Source organism: Aptenodytes patagonicus, chromosome 7 (assembly GCF_965638725.1).
Source record: "Aptenodytes patagonicus chromosome 7, bAptPat1.pri.cur, whole genome shotgun sequence".
In the NCBI taxonomy this organism is placed as follows: domain Eukaryota; kingdom Metazoa; phylum Chordata; class Aves; order Sphenisciformes; family Spheniscidae; genus Aptenodytes; species Aptenodytes patagonicus.
In genome coordinates, this window is record NC_134955.1 from 37,299,608 (window position 1) to 37,325,816 (window position 26,209).

The 26,209-nt window shown below is 34.6% G+C and overlaps 1 protein-coding gene across 3 annotated transcripts in view; it reads left to right on the top strand.

The window, feature by feature from the left end:
- The window catches only part of FMN1 (formin 1), a 209,397-nt gene that overhangs the window by 132,174 nt on the left and 51,014 nt on the right, over window positions 1–26,209 (top strand). For all 3 annotated transcript variants that reach the window (XM_076344909.1, XM_076344910.1, XM_076344911.1), the window contains 6 exons: window positions 7,803–7,864; window positions 8,640–8,728; window positions 13,201–13,330; window positions 15,814–15,960; window positions 19,551–19,610; window positions 21,813–21,933. In XM_076344909.1, coding sequence (XP_076201024.1) covers window positions 7,803–7,864; window positions 8,640–8,728; window positions 13,201–13,330; window positions 15,814–15,960; window positions 19,551–19,610; window positions 21,813–21,933 — 609 coding nt within the window. The remainder of the gene's footprint in view (window positions 1–7,802; window positions 7,865–8,639; window positions 8,729–13,200; window positions 13,331–15,813; window positions 15,961–19,550; window positions 19,611–21,812; window positions 21,934–26,209) is intronic.

Consider the following 26,209-nt stretch of genomic DNA (forward strand, 5'->3'; position numbering starts at 1 on the left):
CAAATTCTTTGAAGACTGCTATAGTCAACGTACTGGATGAAAAAAGATCATAAGCTAAAATGATAACACTTAACCAAAAAAACATATGATCATTGTGTGATGAATGTCAAAGTTCTTTTTTTTTTTTTTTACAAAGTGAAGTTACAAAGGGCTACCTCTAAGAAACATGAAAATTAAGCACTCATCCCTTTTTTCAAGCCAATTTCCATTGCATAATTCAGTATGTGAAAGACAGGGAGGAGAAAAGTTTATGGTCTTTGGCAGCTTGCAACAGAGAATGAAGAAACTTGAAGCAAAAGGAAGTCAAAATAAAAAAAAAAGGATATCTAATTTTCTTTCAAGTTTTTCTGACCATGTTTGTTGAAAAGCCACGTACAAAGGAATTTACTGTCCATGTATAGTGTACTGGTTACTCTACCTTAAGTAGCAGTTACAGAAACACAGATATAGAAAAACTGTCCTCAAATGAACTGCCCTATGCATACAGATGCATGCAAAATTGTAGAGAAGACAAAACAAGAGTAATCACAAGAAAAATTACATCCTTCTTTAAAATAGCGTGAGATTTCTGCACCTATAGGATTACCCCCTCAAATTAAATAGCTTCACAGCATATTCTGTAGATAGCTCAGCAGTGCAAAACAAGCAAGTGACCATATCTGGCACCCAGATGTTTCAGTTTGCATTTGATAATGAGCCAGCTGCCACACTTCAGGAAGGGAATCTCCCACACGTTTGAGACAGTGAAGTTCATCCTTTGCAGATAAGTTTAAATTCTTGCTGTATCTGAGTACAATCTAGGGAGAAGACAATATAAAATAATAATTATTTTGGCTAGTGTTGGTATTATATGATGCAGAGGGAAAGTTAATATTGTCATGCTACACCTGTCCTAATACTCAGCTTTTTGGTAGGTGGGGGAGGAGAAATCCTAGGTGCTGTAATGTTCTGAGAACACTAATGAATTTTATTCGTGAATCTGGTACTGAAGAGGATAATATAGTTTCTGATGATACTACTATTAATAATATTCATTTCCTGAGCAGAAGAAACAGACAGAAAATCTGTCTGTCTCAGTATGCTATATAGGATCTGTATTTATATAAAAATCAAATAACAATAATCAAATTGTGCATAGGTTTGAGATTATTTTCAAGGCTTCTTCTCTGCCTTTTTTAAAAACCTTTATAAAGAAGAGATGAGGAATAGTGGAGATCAGCTGTTAGGTAAGGAACATGCTTTAACGCTACACACTTAGAGAAATAATCTCCATTTTGTATCAATGCACTTCTGTCTTACTTTTCCTATCATTGTTCAGCTGAAATATTACAGCTTGAGAGACAAACTTGTGACTCAAGACTACTTGTGTGGCTTTGCTGTTGAAATATTACAACTTACTCCACAGTGAGGTGTTTCAGTTCTGTTTCTAATGGGAAATGCTGATTATAACTGTATGCGAAGAGCCTCTGTGGGCACTGGTCCCAACTTTTTACAGGACAACATTCCAGTCACTCAGAGAGTTCCCAATATAGTAGCTAGCAATAGCAGTATACTGGAAAACACATAATAATACTCTTTTCTGCAGCATACGTTGTCTGTGCTGGCTTCCCATGAGCTACTGAGATCTTTGTTCAAGAGTAAACTGGCAAAATTGTGGGGCAGCCCAGATGAAAAAAAGTTTTAGTTACAGAAAATGGGATGTAAGTAAAATGTAGATGCCTATGTCCAAAAGAGTGATTCTCCCAAATCCCTCCCTACCTCCATAGTACCTGCATTTTGCCACTAAAATTGTGGGGCACCAGAAGTTCCACTTCTGTACATTGCTGGAAATATTTCACTGTCTAATACCCCTGATTTCCATCAGGATGCATTAACTATATGGTCTCACATGCTGGTTTATTTTCCTTGGGACCAAATCTATGAGATGCGGTAGATCACACCACATGCACACTTTATAGCTTATTGCACTCTTTGTGACAATAAAGTGCCATATTACTCCATGCAGAACAGCTGCAGGTTTTGCTAATACATTTACGAAGTCAAGAGTTTAACATTATAGCACTGCAACACTGACAGAACTTAGCCTATATGGCAAAGGGGAGAATTTAACGCTGATCCTTGGCATTGAGACTATTTCTAATTTAGTATTTTTTTTCTTTCCTAGATTTTAAGCAATTAAATATAATGTCTGAGACTCCATTTATTAAATCAGAATAGCACTGGCCAACCTGTAATAGCATGTATGGGGACCTGGTATGTTTATCGTGCATTTGGAACATTCTTGTGTTCACCAACAATGTAAATTATCTATGCAGAGGCACATTAAGCTTTGGAAATATTAGAGAAATGTATTTGATCACACTTAGATGGGATGGATTAGAATGGATTTTGTTAAAAAGCTTAGGTCATGCCATCTGCTTTTGTAGATTCACCTTCATTATTGGTTTTTTTTTTGGTTGCCTCTCCAATGTGGAATATATTTTTATTATATTGTCACAGTAATGATATTCTGATGGTGAGCAATGCAAATAACTATCATGCCACTCTGCATCAAAATTTTTTGCATGGTATTGTAGGAGGGGACCAACTTTCTAGGAAGAACACAGTTATGATACTATTGCACAATGTCAGTCAACCAGTTGAAAAGTGTTTGATTGGTCTTCTCCAACTTTGTGATTTACTCTCCATTGTCAACATACTGGAGTAAATATTTGGAAGATGTGAACAGCAGATTAATTCACCCAGACTGATGATCAGTCCAATAATCATTCTAATTCTATATTATGTTTCTAATCATTCTGGGATTTCTGTGTGGTCTTCCTTTAATGACAGGCCATAGAAGTTATATAAATAGGTTGTATTGTCTTCGTGCAATTTAGGGTTTATGGTACATCTAAACTTTAGAGAACAGTATCATTGTTAACCAGGCACTTCTCTTAGCATCTGAAAGACTATGTTTTATATGTATAAGGCAAACTATTCCAAAGCAACTCTAATCTGCAGACCTTAGTGTGCTCAGAATTTCTGAATCCCAATTTGTGTTTTAACCATATCATGCAGCACAAATAGTTTCACAGTTCCTTTCTCTATTATATTTTGGAAATACTTCTGGATAAAGATAAATGCTTTGGAATATTTCTTACTTGCACTATGTGAAAAGAGTTTTATTGGGGTTTCAACTAAAATATTTTACAGGATGGAAGTATAGATTATAAAGTTTAAAGACTGTTGTTCCAAAGTTGCATGACTTTTCTACCTACACAGAATATTACATGTATGCATTCTATATATACAGTATACTATGCATGAAGTATAGAGATAGCTGCATACCCATCTCAGAAGCTGGGAAACAATTTTCTTTAAAAGTTATTTTCTTTGTTCTAGAAAATTCACAACATATGTTTTTGTGAATCTGCCTTGGGCATCCAGCCTGATGTGGGTAGGTTAACATTAGTGCCAGAGTCTTTTGCTCATGACTTCTTGTAGGAGTTGAACTTTCTAAACCTACATTGTGCCCGTGGTCCTTCTTTGTAATGTATATTTTAATGCTTTTTGTGTTGCATGATAGTTAAATACTGGAGAAAACCTTTAAATAAGTTTAGAACGTATCAATTTGTCAGAAGTAAACCAGAGCAATTTGGTTATTTTAGGCAGTTTTGCCAAGTAGGGATTTGTATTTAACAATCATTGTCATTTTATAATTGACTAGATCAGTCACAATTTAATTTAAATTTCCCTGTGACAGGCTTCATGTTCCCATGAAATCAAGCCTTACTCAGCAGAATGTACTACATAAAACAATTAAGTACTTCCAGGTCAAATAAATGTACCTTTGGCAAGCTCTTTTTATTTAAATAACATATTCTGTTTTATCATTAGGGAGCAGTTAAGGTGATTTCTTCATATTTCATAGTTTAATTGTCACATTAAGTGGTCTGATACTGCTGAGTATATGTAAGCTCTGTCAGCAGGACTTAAATCCTGATTTAACCAAAATGTGTTTAGTAGGAGTGAGGCTGTATATCAGAGTCAGCCTTAAGACTGTTGGTATTTAAGCTGGTTAATAGGAAAGAAGTATCTTTTTCATATTTAACCTCTAAGTTCTACAGTTGTATGTAGACTGCACGCAGTATGCTTTAAATTCTCAGCTTTTCTTTGGTTTACATTTTTGAAGTGATAAAACAGAGTATGTGAAAAATCTGTGCAGTAGGGAATCTGCTTTTTACAGCTAGATTCGTTTAAAAAAGTGAGTCTGTTAAAAACCTTTGGTTCAAGTTTATATTCGAAGCAATACTCTTAGTATGTGAAATGTAGTTGGCAAGTGTTTTTATGTGTGCCTGTTAGTTTGAATGCATGATGCTGATCTGTTTTTTGTCCTAGCTGACGGTTATTATATCCTAATGGGTGCAACCCTGCACTAATGATCCTTGTGTATATAAATTCTTCTTGTTGTGAGCAGACACCATAGGCCACATAAAAATGTTTGCCTCAATTTCCCTGCAAAAAAGGATCTCAGAAACCAGACTTGGCCAAGTAACAGATTTTTTAAAGGTAGAGGAACCCAATAAAATTACCGGCTTTTCACAGCATGAGTCTACTTCCTTTCGACATATTGTGAGGTGTAGGTGAAGTATTCTAACTGAACTGACAGTGTAAGGAAGACAGCTAACTAGAAAGCAAGATAAAAGTAAAAACCACCGATGATGATTGATATTGTAATAGCTATTAATTGTTTTGGAGCCTCTTTTGTAGATTTATGATACTTCACCTATATTACTTACACTCATGTGAGTCTTGATATAATGAGATTTAATGCACTAAAGTATCACGATTAAATTCACTGTATCAGGAAGAGCATTTTTAAAAACTTATCAGGGATTTTATTCATTTTAATAATGTTAATATACATATGATTAAAACTGGGTTTTGTTTTTCACAGAAAAATTAAGACGCTTTTGTTCCTTGTAACTGTAAGAAAAAAGTGAAATAATTAGTTTCTTTGATCTAGTGTAATGGGGGTTTTTCAGCTGCCCCAATTCAAGTTAATTTGCACAACTTACTGTGAATGTATTACACATGCCATGTTTTAAGAATATGAAGAACACTAAGACACCTGTGAATGTGACGTTTTCTTCCAGCTTTTCAAAATCAATGCTTCTTTTTTAAAAAATGGGCCAATCTTCATAATTTTACATGTTTTTGTCTTCTGCTCCAAATGTATGGCATTAAGTTTGATCAGTTTGAATGAAAAAAGATATAAGGACAAAGATAAAGATATTAAAATACATAAAGATGAAATACAGGAGTCTGTTGTGGATTTTGGCAGTACTTATGACTTTTTGGGAGTGTGTCTCTACATACATTAACATCCTAAGATGTCCAGCTGTCATTGAATTGAGTAATATGGCTAGATTGTTAACTGTAGCCTGTCTGCATGGACATTGCCAATAATAGTAGGATGGGCTGTATAGCAAGTAAACCAGAAAATATATTCTTGGTACTTTTATACAATCGCATACTTGTCCAAAAGAGAAAATAATTCATATTAATGTCTCTTAACACTGATTATTATTAATTCTGTTAAAAATGTGTTCATTTATCAGATTGTATTTTATTCGTTTAATCTCAGACATGTTTTGCTTTATCATGTCACTTCAAAACAATGCTGATTTGTTAGAACTGGTGTTGAGTACAGGAACATGGATAAGAAAATATAGCACTAAAAACCACTTTGTGATTTTGGGGCCTTTTTTGTGACAAATCTCTGACTGAAAATTCCAGTTAGATGTACAAATCTTGATATTCTTATTAAAGTGTTCTTTTTTTTCAAATTACTTCCTCTCATTATAATAGTTCTGTACCTAAAAAAATCTACTAATAGTTACATATTTTTCATTTCCAGTACGAGTTCAAATTACCTCCAATAAGTTGCTTTTCTAGATAAGTCTGGACAAATAAATTTCTTCTTGTAAGCAGATTTCAGAATATTCCAAAATAGGATGAAAGTGAAACCACAGGGGGGAAGTTTTTTAACTCAATATGTGTATTTTAAAATCTTAACAATTAAATATATTGGACTGTGAAACCAATTTTCCAATAGATTTTCCAATCTCTTAGTTTCTTTTGAAATTTCATTGGATAATATAGAAGATAATACAACTCATGGAACCGTCTTGCAAGAGCCAACAGATGATCTCATAGATTCAATCGCTAATGATTTTTCTTTAAACAAAGACTTTTGTCAAGCTTGGTTGTTCAGGCTTTATATTTGGTTACACTCTTGAGCTTTTTTTGAATCTTTCCAATAGGACAAAAATAGTTGGAGATATTGCTTTTTTTCACTGATACTGTCGTCTTCTGTATAATTCTTTACTTCTAACCAAGGTGTAATGTCAACAGATGGAATCATAATTGACAGGCAAAATTTTAAAGCATTCTAAATGTCATTGGACCTTTTAATAAAATTAATTAGCCTGCCACAGAGAAAATTTACTAGCCTGCTGGTTAATTTCACAATGTAAAATCATGGGGTAGGTGGAAGAGCAGGCGAAAGCTTATTACTTTTAAATAATTATTTAAAGATGTGTGCCTTGCCCCTTTCAAACATGGACTGCAAATGCAGCAAGAGCTTTTAAAATGTTCTAAATTCACAAGCAGTGAAGTTTCCTTTGAAGAAATATAATACAGTTGAAATTAAAAGTTATCAGGTACTAGCTAATGATGAGTCACTGGTTATGTGGAAAATTGGTAGGGGACTTAAGCTTGATTCTTTCGGGATTAATGTTCCCAGTAACATTTAAACATAAGTCAGGAGTTCAGAAATTGTGCCCAGTCCCATTATGAATCTTGATGAAATGCTGGTTTCAGAAAAATTAAACATCCAAAGTTATTTCTATTCCATTGTGCATCTCTTAGTTTACTGGAATCTAACATTAGAGAGCATTAGAAAGCACCGTGAACCAATCCTATTTAGTTTTCAGAAGAGTCCCAATACATTGCCTAAATTGTAATGGGATTTGCAAATGTTGGAAACATCTAATGCCATATATTCTAAACGTAGTAACATTTGGAACTAAAATAGGAAACATTTTGAGACTTTTCATTTTTGGTAATAAGGCATAATTAATCACCGAAGAGTATACTTTAGGTGTGTCTGTGTGATGTTTAAAGGTATTTGTCTGGAAATTGTCATGTGGGCAGTTTTCTAGTGGATAAAGCTAACTCAAATGTGAGCTGCTTTATGAAGATACCTTAAAAATCTGTAGCACAATCTTTTGTGCTTGCAAATTTGCAACTTGCAAATCTTGCAAGTTTGTCTACCTGTCTACTTCCCAAGATTGTTAGCCCCAAGACAAGCAGATCTCCCTGTTTTCATATCTCCCTGATCTCCCATGCACATAGGGAGACCTAAATACCCTAACTCTGAATTCCTCCCTATCCAGCCTTCTAAACTACCCTGAAATCTGTGCTGTTCATTGTCTGGTATCAATTGTTCTCATGTTCTCCTGCCTGGCCAGCTACACAATCAGCTGAGTGCATAGCAGGTCATATCTGACTGTTGAGCATACTGGAGAGGAAAAGTAGAACTCCATTCTCCTGAGACAGAGTTTATAGTAAGTTCTTGCGTGAGTGCTGTGACTTGAAGTCAGAACAAAAATAAAATGCTGAAAATAGTAAAATATTAACTGGATACAAATATGTCCTTTAGCTAGGTCAGATCTCTTTAGTACCTTTCTCAGGAAACAGAATTGAACTCTTAAGTATGTTTTCTAGCATCTAATTTGTGATTGTATTCTATACAGCTATACTCTGTGTTGATGACTCCGTAGTAGATCTGGAAACACTGGAAGCACTATATGAAAATGTAAGTAAGGTGGGGTAGAGCTGTGGTTAATCATCACAGTATTTCAGACACAGAATAAGTAAAGTTTTATTTTATGTTGTCATTTTAGACTAGAGACATTATATAGAAAAAGTCTTTAGGGAATTTAACAGTGATAAAATAGGTAACATAAAAAATACCCATTGACATGCTTATTTCTCTTACTGGCTTAGTTCTTAAATGTCAGAAATTTAAAACAGTGGAGTGCCTTTGGAATCAGGTTAAAATGTAACAACAGGTGTAACGTCTAGCAGTGTTCTCTCCTGAACTGCCCCCAAAATACTGTCCTTCCTTAAGACCTATTTTGTGCTAATGTGCTGAATTTTTCTCATTCAAGATGTAAGTGCCTAAAACAGTTAGCTCGGGCTAGTGCATTGCTGTCTTTACCCAAGTTGCTCTGTAGACTAAGTATATAGCATTCATGAACTGTGTGACTCTGAAGTTGCATGAAAGAATACATTTACACTTGGCTGTAGAGATATCAGAGCTACCTCTCTGACCTAAACTGTGTGAAGCATCCTATAGCAATATTTGCAGTGCTGTGCCCTACAAGGATGCTCTGCTTTGTGGCCATTGGTAGTAAATGGCACTGCAAGGCACTGAAGGAATTTATCATGGATCTTTACGCCTCGCTCTTTTGTAGTCTAAATGTTTCCCGATAAAAAATATAATTGTTATTTGCAGACAAGCAGGTAACTTAGTATTTTATTAATTAGTTATTAATTAGTTATTAATTACTTTATATTAATTCACTCAGAGAGCACAAAAGGATGAACTGGAGAAAATCAAGCAATATTATCAGACTTCGAAAGAGGAGGAACTGAAGCTTCTGGATAAACCCGAACAGTAAGATTTTTTTTTTTTTTTTAATATTTTATCATTATATAGTGTAGTCCTTTGCTGATATGTTAAAAGCAATCTTGATACATAACTTTTGGTAGCTAATTTTTAACTTTTTTGTGTATTTCAAGGCATGATGTAAACTTTGCCTTTATCACATAGCTTTTTTCAGACATGACAGATTTTACTACGTCAACTTGGACTACCAGAACTGATAAAATACGTAGCCTTGAATCAATAAAAATTTCTGTTTCCATTCTCACATTTCTAAAAGGTTTATCCTTCCCTTAGAACTTTTAGGGCTAAATTAATGTGACATAAAGCAGGGTCAGACTGATTTTGGTTGTTGATTATTCGAAAGGGCTACACGAACAGAGGGTTTTGGTGAGTCCTGTGACTAAGACACAAGGTACGCTCTGGTCATGCTGATTGAAGACTTACAAGGCTGATTCCACAGTTCATCTTCTGCAACTGTTGTGGGCAGTGACAACTGTCAGGATGAAAAACTTCTTATATGTTGCTCCTTCTGTTGTAATAAACCTTAGACCAATGTGAAAATCACAAGAATCCATGAGCAGAATGGTAATCCTAAATTTTATTTTAGTGTATACATTTGATTTCAGATTTTGGCCTACCAGTGGTGTTTTTCTCTTTCTCCTAACACAAGGCAGCTAAATACTCATTTGTGACTGTCCACTAGGGAATATATTAATGTTGGGAGATGAGGCTATCACGCTTACTCTTGATTAAGAGTGGCTATCATTCTTGAGTAAGACTTAAGAAGACAAATATCTGTAAAGTGTATATACTAGCTCGTTCTTGCATCCCATATCCATGGCTTTCATTGCATTGGCTTGGGGCATAAGAATACATTGTGTGACTAGTTGATGTTCTCCAGAGCTTGAATCTTTGGCAATCTGTTTGCTGTATGTCTGAGTGAAATAAATATTAATGCATTTTGTGTTCTGGAGAATACGAATCTTGTAGAGCTCTAGAGCTATAAAAGGTAGTCTGTTTTTGTAAATAATAGTGGAGAGAGGTTGATCTTAATTAAACACAAAGTTGGATTTATTCTATCATTGTTCCATAATTAAAAGTAAAGAACTGTAAATAGAACAGTTACGCCTGATCATTCAGAGTGAAATAGTACTGTCAAGGACAAAAGCTACTTTTTATCGATTATTACTCTTTGTGTTCTCTCTGCAAGTCATAATTATCCCATTTTTACCCTATTACTAAACTACATAGGTTAAGAAAACGAGCTTTTTAAAATGTTGCCTCAAGGGGGAAACAATCTGCTGATGATGCATTTACGCAAATTTTATTGGACCTTCAAAATCATGTCTTTTCTGAAAACTCAGTAGATCAGGTGCTGCTGGTTTTGTCGTCTAAGTCAGCCTCTAAGTCAACTTAAATGCAGAACTGGAGATTTGTTGGAACTGTACTATGCATATTAACTCCATAAAAGGTTAAAGACAGAAAAGTGCTAAATTTGTATGTGTGATTAAAAATATTTGCTACAGGGCATAAGCCTCATGTATTTTCTTTAATGAGGATCAGAACAAAAGTGCAAACTAAACCATTTATCAAATGGTTGCAAATACTAGCAATAGGCATTCATATAATGAAACCATTGACATGAATTCACTGAAGTCTGAAGGAAACCTTTGCCATTTTTAAATGCTTGGATTACCAGACAAATAGAAAGCTTTAGTGGTATCACTGATGCTCTCCTGCACATGTGATTTTGATTTGTTTTGCTGGCATGTTAGATTTGCTATTGTTGGCACAAACTGTATCACAGCAACATGACAATACCCCCCTAAATTATGCTTCATGATAATAGTTGTTAAAATGCTAATATTCATTAACATCATAAAGATTTATATGCATAATTGGCCACCAATTTGGGGCTTTGCTAGCGGGATGCAGATGCTTTAGCTAGTTTCCAAGAAGACCTTTTTAGCTGTAATGTAATCTCTGTGAAGTCCTCTCTACTGTGAAAGAAATACTAATGAAGGAAATAGTAGCAAACTATGGTACTGAGCTTTCCTGTTTTGTATGTAGTTTGAATTCAGGAAGTAGTGAGCTATTAATAATTGCCGTCCAAGTAATGCCATTTGCTTCTCTTTGAAGACCACTTTCCTTGGACTTCAGTTTAAATCCTGCTGGCTTACTTAGAAGCTTGCAGGATTAGATACACCTTTTTCCCCAAAAATTATTTCTAAATTTTGTATGCTTCAAATGTGGATAAATGTGAACTGATAAATAGTTTGCCTCCATAGAATCAGCCTTCTTTGTCTATCTTCTGGAAGAATGTTCTGTTACACTAACAACATGGTAATATGCCTGGCTTGAAAGTACTCTCGAGTCCTTTACTACAAGATTCTGGTAGGATAAAAGAGTTCTCAAGTAAATGCATTTTTTATTTACAGTTCCTGCAGGAGAGGAGTAAAATGGACCTCACAGAGATGAACAGCAAATTCTCTATGTTTATGTTAGGCCATAAGAAGTGTAGCAATGAGAAACCCGTCAAAAAGCTATGTCATAGTCACGTCATCGTTACTTTAAGTCAAAATCATACTTTTCTCAGACTAAAGTTGCAAAAATGACTGAACTAAGAATATTCTTTTCTCTCCAAAAGTTTTGTCCACCTGAATTGGTGGTTTATCTTTGATAACCACAGATTCATGCCATGACTTTGTGTTTAGTAACTACATTTGTAGTCACTAAGATTCCTTTTTGTGACAGGTTTCAGTTAGAAGTGTTCTGTCTGGATATTTACATTGAATACTTTGAATTCCAAAATCTGGAGACATTTTCTTTTTATGCTGGTGCTCTTTTAATTCTCGGCACAATTATGTTTTATTCCGATGACCAGCAGTGTAGGAGATAGTTCCCTTTTCAAGGGAAGGCAAGAATATGTGTCATTTGACTTTTTAAATTTAAACTTTTAAAATGTGTGTATGTTAGAAATTTAGTGAAGCAGTTTGCGTTTGTCTTTCTTTTGTTTCTCTCACACAAAGTGCAAAGTATCCTCTTTTTTTCCTGGCAATATCATTCATTCCCAATAGGAAGCATTTTTATTAATACCAGCTTGGCATTTCTTTTTTTCCCACTGCTTAAGTGTAAGAGCCGAGCCAGGCCTCCCCAGTCCTTCTCTCACAATAGATTTTTTCATCAGACAGGAAAGAAAAAGAAGGAAAAAAATGATATGCCAATTAAAATGTAGTATTTCACACCAGCCATAGGTGGATTTTGCTGATTTTTTAGACAGTCACTATCTATTCAGCAAAGCATTGCATGCATGAGAAATTTATAAAGCGGATTTGAAGATACTTATATTTTTTATTATGGAAAAGAAATAATTTGGACAAATCAGATATATTGGCTTAAATAATCAAAATAATTTTAATAAGAATTCAAGCTAATAATGGTTCACAGAATTTCCCATAATTCAGTGAGGTAGAAAAATCTTTACAGCATTATGTTAAGGGGAATCTAAGGATATCTGTAGACACAAGATTAGAAGAATGTTTCTAAATTGATATTGGAGCAAAAGACAGCTTGTTTCTGGATTTCAAGAAAGCATGTATATCACTGAAATCCTAGACTCAAAACCCACAAAGCAAATTATGCAAACCCTGTTATTATGAGAAATGTTAAAGCTTCTTGTATTATTTAGCCAAGCTCTTACATTTTAAATTGAAGAAAAAGGAGGAATTACTCATGCCTTTGGGATGCTTTCATTTTGTGATATCTGAACCTGAGTTGTTGAATATGCTTCTATTTTTTTTATTTGCCAAAGAGTTAAAGGAAGAAAGCTGGAATAGACTCGTGAGGAAAGTGTATATATGAGGACAGATAAAGTGTAGGTAAAGGGTTAGTAACTTTTCTGAACAGTGACTGAAGAGACATGTAATCTGCAGATATTTTAGAGCTAAATACACAGGTAGGTGCATTACCATAAAACATGCTGCTATATAATTGGAAGTGCAGTGCAAATTAGTAAAAGAAAATTGAGGCTGAGCATCAGAAGAAATTTCTTGGCAGACATTTTATATTATGAAATAACCTTGTAGGAATATATTGAGTTCCGTATCACTGGGCACATTTTCAAGGGAAGCAAAATCACATGAGTGAAAACAGTAAATAGATAGTGTTTCTCTAGCTCTTTCCTTTTTTTTTTTTTTTTTTAACCTATGGTCTAGTTTTATGATTCTTCTATTTATTACTATGTAGCTGTGATAGTGGGTTAATGGATTAATGTGATAATGATTAATGTCTTGCCTTTTTCTTGATATTAATAGGATTTCTTAAGACATTGAGCATAAAGAATATAACAATTATAAATCCTGTCAGATTTGATTCAAAGTAGGAAAGATTGCATATATATTTCATGATACTACAGCTTTGATCCATTATGTACCCCACAGATAAGAAATCTAAAGATTTGTTAATACTCTTTTTTCCCACAGATTTTTATATGAGTTATCTCAGATCCCCAACTTCACAGAACGAGCTCAGTGTATTATCTTCCAGTCAGTTTTCTCTGAAGGGATAACATCAGTGCACCGGAAAGTTGATATCATAACTCGTGTTTCCAAGGTAAGTCCTAATGAAAGCTAAAAACATAAATATATTTTAGAGTATTCATGCTTCTTTTTTTACCATAAGTGATGAACCTTAAGCCTGGTTTTTGGCTTTTCAGGAAAATAAAAATATATTAATTTTTTTAGCTGCTTATAAGAACAAAAGGAGGAGGAAAGAGGGAAGGTGAGTTGTGTCTGATGCCCTATGCTTTACATAGGAAAATTTATTTTTATTTGAATGGCAGATTTTTATTACTTTGCACATTAAGTGGAGTAATAGATAATCTCTATAAAATAGAAATTAAATATCAGACTAACTTAGTACGGGGCCTTGCAAACTTACTTTTTTTGCATATCACTGTTGATGCCATCAGCAATAGATTCTGTTGTGGTTTAACCTGAGTACCACACAGCCACTCGCTCACTCCTCCCCCCCCCCCCAGTAGGATGGGGGAGAGAATTGGAAGAGTAGAAGTGAGAAAAACTCGTGGGTTGAGATAAAAACAGTTTAATAATTGAAATAAAACAACAACAACAACAATAACAACAATAATAATAATAATAATACACAAAGCAAGTGATGCACAGTGCAATTGCTCACCACCCGCCGACCAATGCCCAGCCAGTCCCCAAGCAGCGGCCCCCCCAGACAACTGCCCCCAGTTTATGTACTGAGCATGATGTCACATGGTATGGAATACCCCTTTGGCCAGTTTGGGCCAGCTGTCCTGGCTGTGCCCCCTCCCAGCTTCTTGTGCACCTCCAGCCTTCTCAGTCAGTAGAGCATGGGAAGCTGAAAAGTCCTTGACTAGTGTAAGCACCACTTGGCAACAACTAAAACATCGGTGCGTTATCAACTTTGTTCTCCTCCTAAATCCAAAACACAGCACTGTACCAGCTACTAGCAAGAAAATTAACTCTATCCCTGCCGAAACCAGGACAGTATCCACCCTTTATTCTATACCATCTACGTCATGCCCAGGTCCCCCACTTTCCAATACATTCCCATTAATCACCACCCCTTTTCCTGGATTTCTTTTAATATATACACACACACACACACACACAGAGATATCATTCCCTTAGTCTATGGGCCATCCCTCTAAAATGTTCGTTGAGTTCATTTAGTCCATGATTTTGGGCTCCATCTGTCATAATAATCTTCCAGGGCAGGAAAGATGGAGATGGTATGTGGTGTTGGATTGTTTCATGTTGAAGTCAGTTCTGGTACCATCATCACTGTGCTTTGCTTGGTTTCATTGAAGTTATTCTTCATTAATCTGGGTGATTCTTATTGTAATATCATTAGTATGGCACATAACATTATGTAGTACTTAACATCAACTCTATCCCTGCCGAAACCAGGACAGATGCCTATCATGTTCATTAGCTTATTACTTTCCCCTCGTATGTATACGTTTCTGTTAACCCTGATACAGCAGATTTTTTAGTACCTGACAAAGCTTTACCTAACATTTCTATACTATGAATGACAAAAGACAAGATTTTGAAATTATAACAAATAAAACATGAAAAGTAGAATGAGGTAAGAATTAAAAGAGAAATTAAATAGTGACCTAAAGGTATAACATCCTGGCCAGGACAGGTTTGGTTTTGTTTTTGGGGGGTTTTTTCCCAATTTGAAGATTAGCTTTCGATTAGCTTTGCTGCCACAAAGTACCCATGCTCTACCCCTTTGGATTTCTTTGCATATTCTAATAATAAAAATAGTTACTTAGTGTTTCCTTTCCAGAGGAGGCAGAAATAAAGAATCAGGTTTTTATGAGATAGGGAAAGTGGTATTGCCCTCAGCTGACTTACGAGGAGTTCACACTACAATTGATTTATCCAATGTATAGTATAAGGCTACATAGTTAAGAATTAGGCCCATGGCCTCAGATTCTCGATTGACAAGATAGATGTCTTTATTTGTAAATTAAAATAATTTATTAGTTCTCCATTGTGTTTCTAGATTTCTTTTCTGTTTTGAGGCATAGTCATTTAGTCCTTGGCCCTGGTATATCTGCATTAAGTATGGATCCAGGAATGTGAATTTCCAGAGCACCAGGTCTAATGAAAAGCAGACTGAATGTGACAGTCTGAGTCTAACCTAGTGGCAGCAAAAATAGTCCATCTCCATTTGGCTGTGCATTATGCAAACTCATGATAAACCACCTCGTCTGTAAGATTTTTAAAGGCTACTAAGAACGTTTAGTAATCTTCTTCCATAAATCCTTTTGTCATCTACATAGTATATGATGCCATATAATTTGCTTCATATGGATTAAGTTAAACGTTGTATCTTAGGCAGATACAGTCTAATAAATGCTTCTCTTAAATGTTTGATTCTTGTACCAGCTTTAGCTTCCTTTCCCTACAGGGGTAAAAACACACAAGAAACAAAACCTCTAGCCAAAATAAAATAAAAAAAATCTTTTTTATATTAGCAATTAGAATTTTTGTGCCAACAGAACTTACAGACTAGTATCCATTTTCCAGGCTTTGCTGAACATGACGAGTGTAAAGGAAATTTTAGGGTTGATTCTGGCTTTTGGAAATTATATGAATGGCGGGAATAGGACCCGAGGTCAAGCCGATGGATTTGGTTTGGAAATACTCCCCAAACTAAAGGATGTCAAAAGTAGAGTAAGTACTCATTTTTAATTAGAGATAATTTTTCTCAAGTGATCTTTTTGGTTCCATCATCTGTCAAAAGTTAATCTTTTCTTGTTTCTTACCATTCTTGCTTGAAAGAGCAAGGCACTTTGTACAATTTTCTTGCTTCTTTCTCCCAACTTTTCGCCTTCTTCTGCTGCACATGTGCATATTTCCATAATCTCCAATTTCTCCTATTCAGTACTACTAGGATAATTATCTTATGTGAGAACTTCTGTGTGTCTCTTTTACTAGTAGGGACTTAATTACAGTAGGTTAGAGAGAAGTGAGAAAGCACAGATGGCTGAAGTCTTCTCCAGTAAATGTCCCCATTCTTTTTTCTTGCCCTTAACTTAAAGTAGCTCTATGTGGGTAAAAATGTTTTAAAAATCAGGTTTAAAACCAAAATATCAGTAAAGGTTCAGTGTAGCATATACACTAAGAAATTATACATAAAGGTTATAAATATGTAATATACAGGATTTTAATCCTCTTCAAAGAGGTGTGTCAGACCTGACAAGATATTTTCAGTCTTTTTTTTTAATTGGCAGTTAAATGGATGTAGGGCATGAATTCTGAATGGCATGCACGAGAAAATGCTCATAGATGGCAGTAAATTATTTTGTCAAAAATTGAGAACCACTAGCACGTTTTTGATTAGTCATGCTAGGATCAAAGTCAGCCTCAAACAAACTCTCGACACCTTTTGAGGTGAGGTTACTTTGTTCCTTATTTCAGTAGGGCAGAGGAGGAGGTGCTAGGTAATGTAGGCAATGGAAACACTGTTCAAAGTCATTCTTTGCCAAAGCATACTTAGACACCACATGGATATATGAAGCAGTAAAGAATAGGAGGTATTTTCTGCTGATGTTGGTACAGATTTGGAGGGTGAGGAAAAAAACCTGTTCTTTCATGTTCTTCCTCTTTTCCTGCATGAAGTGCTGTCTTGACCTATAAGAAAGGTAGATTTTAAGCTTTTGTTACCAGTTATGCTTCGTACATGTAGCAGTGCGTTTGTGAGACAGGCAATGTCAGGAAAGCAGTATGTCTAGGGAGCTTTTTATTTTACTTGTGAATACCATCATTAACAAAGTGTAAAAACACATTTAATGAATTGTTCAGTGAGCAACTGTATTAATGGAAGTTTTTCCAATGGATTTGAGTCCTTTGTCTCCTAAAGACATTGAGGTGCTGGAACGTGTCCAAAGAAAGGCAACGAAGCTGGAGAAGGGTCTAGAGCACAAGTCTTCTGAGGAGTGGCTGAGGGAACGGGGGTTGTTTAGCCTGGAGAAAAGGAGGCTGAGGGGAGACCTCATCGTTCTCTACAACTACCTGAAAGGAGGTTGTAGCGAGGTGGGTGTTGGTCTCTTCTCCCAAGTAACTAGCGATAGAACGAGAGGAAATGGCCTCAAGTTGCGCCGGGGGAGGTTTAGATTGGATATTAGGAAAAATTTCTTCACCGAAAGGGTTGTCGAGCACTGGAACAGGCTGCCCAGGGAAGTGGTGGAGTCCCCATCCCTGGAGGTATTTAAAAGACGTGTAGATGTGGCGCTTAGGGACATGGTTTAGTGGTGGACTTGGCAGTGTTAGGTTAGCCATTGGATTTTTTGATCTTAAAGGTCTTTTCCAACCTAAATGATTCTATGATTCTAATTCTTACTTTCCTCTTCACTGCAATGGTTCAGCTGTTCCCTATGACCACTTTTCTTCCAGTCCTACTCCATGGACAAGACACAGTACAAGCTGAAGCTAAACTAGAACCAGACCAATTTTCCCAGTACTCAGGTGTTCATTGGTTGGCCAGCTGCCATGAAGAAAAATGTAAAACAACTGAGCTTTGCCTGACTTTTCTCAGTAGAAGTACTGATTTTAGTCTCGCTCTTCTATCTAACCATAAACTTGTAAGAATTTAATTATCTCTGGGACTTTCCAATTTGGCTGAATTTAGCCAGCACGTTCCAAAATTATGAATTATGAAAAGGAGTGACAGATATACAGTATAATTGCATAAGACTTGTTCCTTAGCAAAACAAGCTAAAAAATTACAGTATTTACAGTTTCCTGGTAGCCAAAATAAATATATTATTAGTTTAAACTAGTCTCCAAAATGCATAAAAACTCAAAAGGAGCCAGCTGCTACAGACAGACATGAAACCTCAGAGATAATTGGTAAACCATATTTGCAAGGAAGAAAAATGCAGGGTCTTGTATATTTGAACACTAAGGTATCCTTCCTATGTCCCGTTATTCCCTTTTTGGGAATTGCCAGCAAGCAATATTACACCTAAGTAAGCTGAATTCCAGGAGCTAAGGTAAAGAGTCAATATTAAATATCTCTTATTTCACATAAAAGTCATTTGTTGTCACATGAGCCTAGAAAGTTACTTGTTATAGAGATTTTTTTAAAAAAGATATATAGAGAGAGAGATTTAAAAAAAAAAAACTTCAGAACCTCTGTTTTTTGTCTTCTGCAAATACTCTTTAAACCAAAGAAATAGGTTTGATAGTTTAGCATATAGAAAATAGAATAACAGGTTTATTTGACTCTAAAAGGGCAATCAAATGTTCATGAGTCACCTCAGTTCCTTTTTGTCACATGACCTGCCAGCAATGTCTTCTAAAACCGTTATACAAGCAGAGTGCTTTGTCTGAATGACAGCAGTGACTTGCTTAGTTAAGAATTTTGCTGGTGTATGAAATTAATAAAATATAATGTGCTGCAGGCTCTAATATAGGTGAGGCAGCTCTGTACAGGAAGTCAGACATTGCTCACATACAAATGTTTGTCCTGATACCTGTCAATATACAATATGAAAACACATCCAAAAAAACTTCAAAGCCATTCCAGATATAATTTCCTATATTATGATTCTTTTATGTTGTTGAACGGTACCCTGTAATGTATAAGTTGCAGTTTTACACTTTTCCTTTAGTTCATCTGGCCTATGCTGACCCAATGACACATAACAAAATAAAATTATCTTATGTACAGTTGTTGTATGCAGGACCATGGAAATGGTGATTCAACAAAGTGAGTATTAAAATTCATATTTATAAGGCAACAGGGCATGAACTTGTTAGGTACATGCTGTCTGGTTTTACATTTGGAGTAAAATATGAAAAATATCTATGCCTCTTTCAGATCTTCATTATAGATGAATTGAGACTAGAGGAATCAAGAAATTCAGTTCACCTTAATATATCTGAGGTGACTGTAATATTTAGTTAATATTATATTCAAGAATAATATTATTAATTAATATTATTATTCAAGTTAATATTATTCAGTAATGCCTTGTATTATTAAAAAAAGATATGGGGACAGCTTCTCCCAGTGCATGTTTTCTTACCTGATACATAGAACCAAAAGAAGCTCTAGGTCCTGTGGTGGTACGATCAAGCCTATGTTATAAAAGATAGATTTTTTTGGTCAGTAATGCTAGAGCTGAAGATATTGTGAGTCCTATTTCTCACAGCAATATAAAATAATAATATATTTATTTTGAAATAGAGTAAATTTTCACTCACTTGAAATAGTGTTAATCACACACATTTTTAACAATATATCTATTTTTCCCTAGGATAATGGTATTAATCTTGTGGATTATGTCGTCATATATTACCTACGCCATTGTGATAAGGTAAAAGATTCATTTGCCGTATCAGACTCTCCAAAAGTGGGTTTCTTTAAGAGATTGTAAAAAGGGTTGTATTAGCTTTTTAAAAATCTGAACACAGTAGCTCTGATGGAAAAATGAAATCCATTTCTTTTGCTTTCTTATAATAGTTGTGGTCCAACCCAAACTATTCTATGATTCTATGACTTCAATAGGTCTGAAATTTGCTATAGGTTTTATGATAAGGCTTTGGAAAATTTTACATTAACTGTTGAACTAACCACTACAGGCAATTGCCTGTGACTGTTGCAGACTGTTACATCCTGGCTACTGTAATGTTGTAAATCTTGTTCTGATGTGGTAATAATGGAAGACAGAAGCATGATTTCTCTCTCATGACAGAATGCAAGGACAGGTTGGTATTTTAAGATAGGTGAGTCAGCTGATGGGGATGAAGTTAGAGGTTGAAAATGTGGGAAGAAGTGTGGCTGCTGCTTTGAGTGAGTTACATTTATGAGGCTTTTTGATAGATATCAGCAGTGCTCAAAGTTTTTGAGTGGAAAAATTGAACTATTGTCTTTTAAATGAAAATGTCACTATTAATTGATTTTAAGTATGTAATTGCTTATTTTTGAGATTAAGAAGATGCCTTTACCTAATCTTTTAGTCTAAGACTAGTGTAATTTTTCATGACCTTATGTCTGGTCAAATACAAATAATTTTTTCTCTTCTTTTTCTTTTTTTCTTCTTCTTTTTTTTTTTTTTTTTTAAATTCTTACATAAGGATATTGAATTGATGAGTTAGTAGTCATGAGTATTTTTTCCAGGAGTAAGACTAAAGTAAGTGAAGACTAAAGTAGGTGAAGACATTTCACTGCCCATGGCAGGGGGGTTGGACTAGATGATCATTAAAGGTCCCCTTCCAACCCAAACCATTCTATGATTCTATGATTCTATGATCTCTAATGCCGGAGGTTCTGTATGTCAGGAGCCTGTGGAACAGCTCCTGGGGCTGAGCTGTAGAGGAGAGAAAAAAACTAGCAGATATGTAGATCTGTACTTGTTTTCTTTCTTTCTTTTTCTTTTTTTTTTTGAGCAGGGAAATAAAATGTCATTACTTTAACCTAAGTACCCGTCTTGTAAAAAGCCTCATAACAAAAGCAACTTTGTCTAGCCTGTAATGTTTCTCAGTTCTCAGGGTATTGACATATGTATTCTTTTCTCCTTTTTTAATAATGCTGAAACTAATGCTTTCTAATTAATTTCTTTAAATATTTAATATTTCTGCAAAATTTCTACTATACTGCAATTTTACTTCAGGGAATTTTGTAAAACAAAACAGTTTATCTTCCTTGGGAGGAAATGGACATAGTGTAAATGTCATCCATTGTACTTTTTTCCCCCTGAATGTTCATATCTTTATAATAATAAAATTATTTTTTCCCTGTTCACAAAACAATTAGTTCTCCAACCTATGAGTTTTCCTTTCTTACAGACTGAAATCTGTGCACAGGTAGTATTTTAAACTCACTAGTATATGCTTATACACAGCAATGTCATATTAATACCATTTATATACTTTACTTGTTAAATTTCCAGTGGAGATATTGCTTTGAACCTTGTAAGGTTTTTTGTTTTGTTTTGTTTTACTTCTGATTTTTTTTTCTTACTGTGCTAAAAATAAGGTATATACTTAGGAGTTCCATACAGACATTAACCCATGTGATTTATTTAGCCGCATAAACCTTCAAATGTATATTTTTATCTGTATAAAATACTTCAGGCAATATATAAATATTGTTTTCAATTTATGCTTATAAAGTATGTGTATACTTAAGAGAGAATGAAACCGCAAACTTTAGCATAAGATCACTTGTTGCATTAAAATAGGCATTCATGTTATCTGTTTTTAAGAAACTTCTAATCCCTTATCTAAACCTTTATTGATATAAAATGAACTGAAATGTGAGCTCAGTGCTGTTTCACAGTTTAAATTGAGCATAGTTTGCTTTACAACATCTAAAAGGAAGTTTCAACACTCAGAATGGTCAGGATTTCATCTTGAATGATATATATGTTGTTTTAGCAAGAATGATTTAAAATATATTATTTTTCCAGTTTTATAATAGTGTTTCATAAATGACATTTCAAAAAAAGTAATTTATTTCACTGCAAATGCATTCAATGTTCATAGTGGCCTGTTTGTTTGTTTGTTTGTTTATTTAGGAAGCAGGAACAGACAAGAGTATTTTTCCTTTACCAGAACCACAGGATTTTTTCCAGGCCTCCCAAGTTAAGTTTGAAGACCTAATAAAAGACTTAAGGAAACTGAGGAGAGATCTAGAAGGTAACTGGGAACTTTCACATTTGTTCTGCTAACAACAAAGTGCCATTTAAAATGTGACCTTTATGAGGTTTTCTTATTGCTAATTAGGTTTATAGTGTTGATTCATTTAGAGTTTTTACACTGTGGCACAAATTACTCACATAAATTAGAAAGAAAAAAAAATTCAAACTCATGACTTAATAAAAATGAAAGTAAAGATACTGAAAAGTAATTTTCCCTTTTACAATCGAAAGGCCCCTAAAGAAATCTTTCTGAAATTTTATTTATTTATGTGTGAATTTTCCTCTGGCTTCTCCAGAACTGTGTGTTTAACTGTGGATATCTGTTAGTTCCATAACATAAATACTTTCTTCAGTACTTGTATAACAACAATTTAACAGCTACAAGAAAGAGTTGAATACTATTAATGTAGAAATAAAACACAGCTTGCCAAGGCACAGCAAAGAGAAATGGAAAGCTCCAGTTCAAAATATTTTCACCCTGGGACATAAAATAAACATTTAAAAATGTTTATGATAAAGAGGGGCTCAGAAACCCAACTCATCTATCAATCAAAGTACTGAGTGGAAATAAAGTAGGAAGGGTTGCTCTCTAAGTGTTCCAAGCAGTTTCATTTTTATTTTGTGCTTCATATGACTTTCTAAAATAAATCCAGCAAATGATGACTGAATATTTTAAGCCTGTTTTTTTTGTTAAGGAAAAGTTGCTACTTTTACTGGAGCAGTTTTGTGTAGAAAATGGAGTTTAGGGAGAGAATCTGCATAAAAGCCTATAAAAACTTCTCCATTTACATTTACATCTCTGCATCAAAATGGAAGAGTCCTTTTAGAATCAGAGTTGAACAAGATGATTGTTTTTAATTTTTTTCAATGTAAAACAATGAAAACCATTACAAAATAATTTATCCTTACAGTTAGAAATTGCTGGATTAGGTCACTGCCGTCTTTAGGATAGTTTCAAAGGTTAACAGTGGTAGGAAAGTATCAGTTGTTGTTTGTTCGACCCGGGCATAAGTGAGTGCTCTATCTCCTCTCATCGCTTGGCCCTGTAAACCCCTTGGCCTGCCCTTTTTTGGGCTAGTTTGTGCAGAAACATGATCTGTGTTTGATCTTGTACTTTTTCAGCATGTAGTCCTGCTGTCATGCATCTTAGTCTTACAGGATCTGCATTGAGGCTGTGACATTCACATCATATTTGTTCTACATTGCAAAGACACAGACAGCAAGTAGAAAAAGCTAAACACTCTAACTAACTCTTAAAATAAATACTGCAGCTTTCTTGTAATCACTGATTTCTATTTTCTAAAACAAATTTTCTTAGGTATTTATAGAAAATCTAGAAAAATTGTTATGTTGAGGTTGTTTTCATAATTCTTCTTTGTAAAGATATTATTTGAAACCCAGCCAAACCAATTAACATATAAAGTTAATGACAGCAAAGATTTGAAAAAAAAAGGTTGTGGAAATGTTTTCAGATGTCGGTATTTTATCACTCAGAAATGTGCAGCAGAATTCTAACAAGCATTCCTGTGATTAGTTTCTCTTATATTTAAACAAAGAAACAATCACTCATATAAAAATGTGGTATCTCTTTCAAACATTCCCTTTCAAATTTTTTTCTTCAGATAATGCTGTAGTTTATTTTTAAATCAAAATTTTAATTGAAGAGGTTATAATTTTAACACGTACAACAAAGATTTGATGAGTCTCTGTAGTTTATTGTAGCCATTAAAAAGTTGTGGCTGCTGGCAGAATACCAGTGAAAGTCTAAAGCTGAAACAGATGTGAGTAGCAGAAACCAAGTCCAGAGAAGCGTTGGGCCCAGCTATCCAGACAGGCGCGGCCCTTCAGATGTAAATAATTTGAACAATATTAACTGGGGCTGCCTCTGTTATAGGGTACACTGGATTTATTTCACAGTTTGGTTGGCTAAGGTAGTCTTAAGCAGATTACCTTGGAAGGGGGATGAGACAAAAGTAATAAATGAAAGAGGGGTTTTCTTGTGTGCCATTAGGGAATGAACTAATGTTCCTGTTAGTGACTTACTTTTTTTCTGAGATTTGTACAGAATGATTAAAAAAAAAGATAAATATCACCTCTTGTGCCTGAAATGGTAATTTTGATAGACACTTTTCATAATAGTTGTCATTTAGTATTTAAAAATATTTTCTACTAGTTTATCAAGGCATTCATTTAACTTTCTATCATGGATATTAACATAGGAAAGATTGAGTTATCATGAGTGGCATGTCTTAATGGTGTAAACCTCTGGTTTGAAATACCTAGACACTGTGGAACCGAAAGTTCAAATCTAGATGGAGCACAAACCCTTTCATCCTTTTCAGATAAACAGATTGAGTTCCATACAATTTGCTATTTTGAAGTCTTTCAGATTAGACTTTAAAGGGACAGGCTAACTTTAGTCTAAAGGGATTAGGCTAAAGTTTGGCTCAAAAATTCAAACAAATTTTTGGAGAACCTTAATCCAACAGGTTTTTAACACATATTCCAGAACAAACTTTGTAATCATGAGCATTTTTAGGTTAAAAAGAATGATAAACAAAAACATGCATTTAATATAAGCTTTTAAGGGAAAGAAGTGCAAAAGAATGCAATATTAAATAGTGAGATGAAAATTTTGGAGTGAAATCTGGTTCCACTTTAAGGTCACAGGAAAAAGAAATGTTTTCTGTAAGCTCAGGTTTTCACTCCACATCTGTATAGTCAGTGTACTTCCAAGGTTTTCAAATATTACCTAGTAGCATAGGCAGATACATTTAACAGGTGTTAGTTTTCCATTATTAGCTTTCCATAAATTAGCTTTTATATTTCTGGAAAAATAGGTTTTGTTTTGCATCAATATTTTAAGATTGTAAGATATATTATTCCTTGTCTAGGGCAATGATTTCCACTTTTTCCTTTCCCTATGACCAAACATAATTTCCTTTCTAGTCTGGACAATGCCACTTGATTGGTAGTCTTCTAGAATAAGCACAGAATGTTTGAAATGTGTAATCACAAGATTTTTAGAAAGAAAGCCACTTTACCAAAGTATGATAGACTTGTATAAGTTTCACCATGAACCTTTTATTCATCTCTCTCCAAAGTTGAACAATCTTAATTATTCAGAATTAGTTGCACTGTAGATTGTTTCCATCTGTCATACTCACTGCTCTTCTTTCCAATACAGTTCATAAAATTTTAAAATGCTGCTTCATTAGTCAAAAGAAAGCAGTATTGGATTCCGTGTATCATTTACTGTAATGTTCATTATAACTTCTTAGTAGTCTTGACCTTAACAGCTGAAAGAGCAAAGGTATTTATTGAATGGTTAAAAACAGAAACCAAGGTAGGTCCACTCTGAATACTTCAAAAGTAACACCTTTTCTTCTCATAATTAATTAAATTTCCTATGAGATTGTAACATTCTGGTCCCATTCAAAATCCACATACCTTTTGCTTTCACCTTCTTTCATGACCACCAGTAGAGATATTAGTTGCCATTTTCATACTATTTTTTCAGTACTGTATATATGTTTTAAATTTTTAGTAACTTAACTGAGTGTATGTGAGTATATATGTAGGTGTTTACACACACATACATGACTGAAAGGAAATAATTTGATCTAAAATAGAAACAAGACTTCATGGATCAGCTACCTATAATAATCAGTTGGATTTCAGTACTCCAGGAAACATGGTTTCAAACTGAGGGCCTCTTAACCTAATTGTTGACAGATCTGTATCTTGCATAAGTATGTTACCCTCAACTTTTCCACATTTAAGCAGTGGAACTTCATCACAACTTCAGCTTATGGCAACCCCATCTTGTAATTACCCTTGTATAACCCTTATAAAAAGATTAAAAGGGAAGCAAGTAAAACTATGCATGAAAAGTTGAGAAATGTTACATTGGTTATTTTCACATTGTTTTTCATACAGAAGCATTACAAGTATCTTAAAATCATAGAGAAATGCAGGTTGTTTGGTTGGAAGTTACCTCTGGAGGTCCTGTGGTCCAAAGCCTTTGAGGAGGACTAACTTCATATTTTGATCAGGTTGTACAGGGCCTTAGCCAGCTCAGTTTTGAATCTAAGGATGGAAATTCCAGCACCTCTCTGGGCATCTGTTCCAGTCCTGAATCACCGTCTTGAATATTTTTCTTTATCCCTTGTGAGAATTTCCTGTGCAACTTGTGACTATTGCTCCTTTTTCTTTAGATGTGCATTTCTGAGAAAAGTCTGGCTTCATCTTATCTATAGCTATTCGTTAGATAG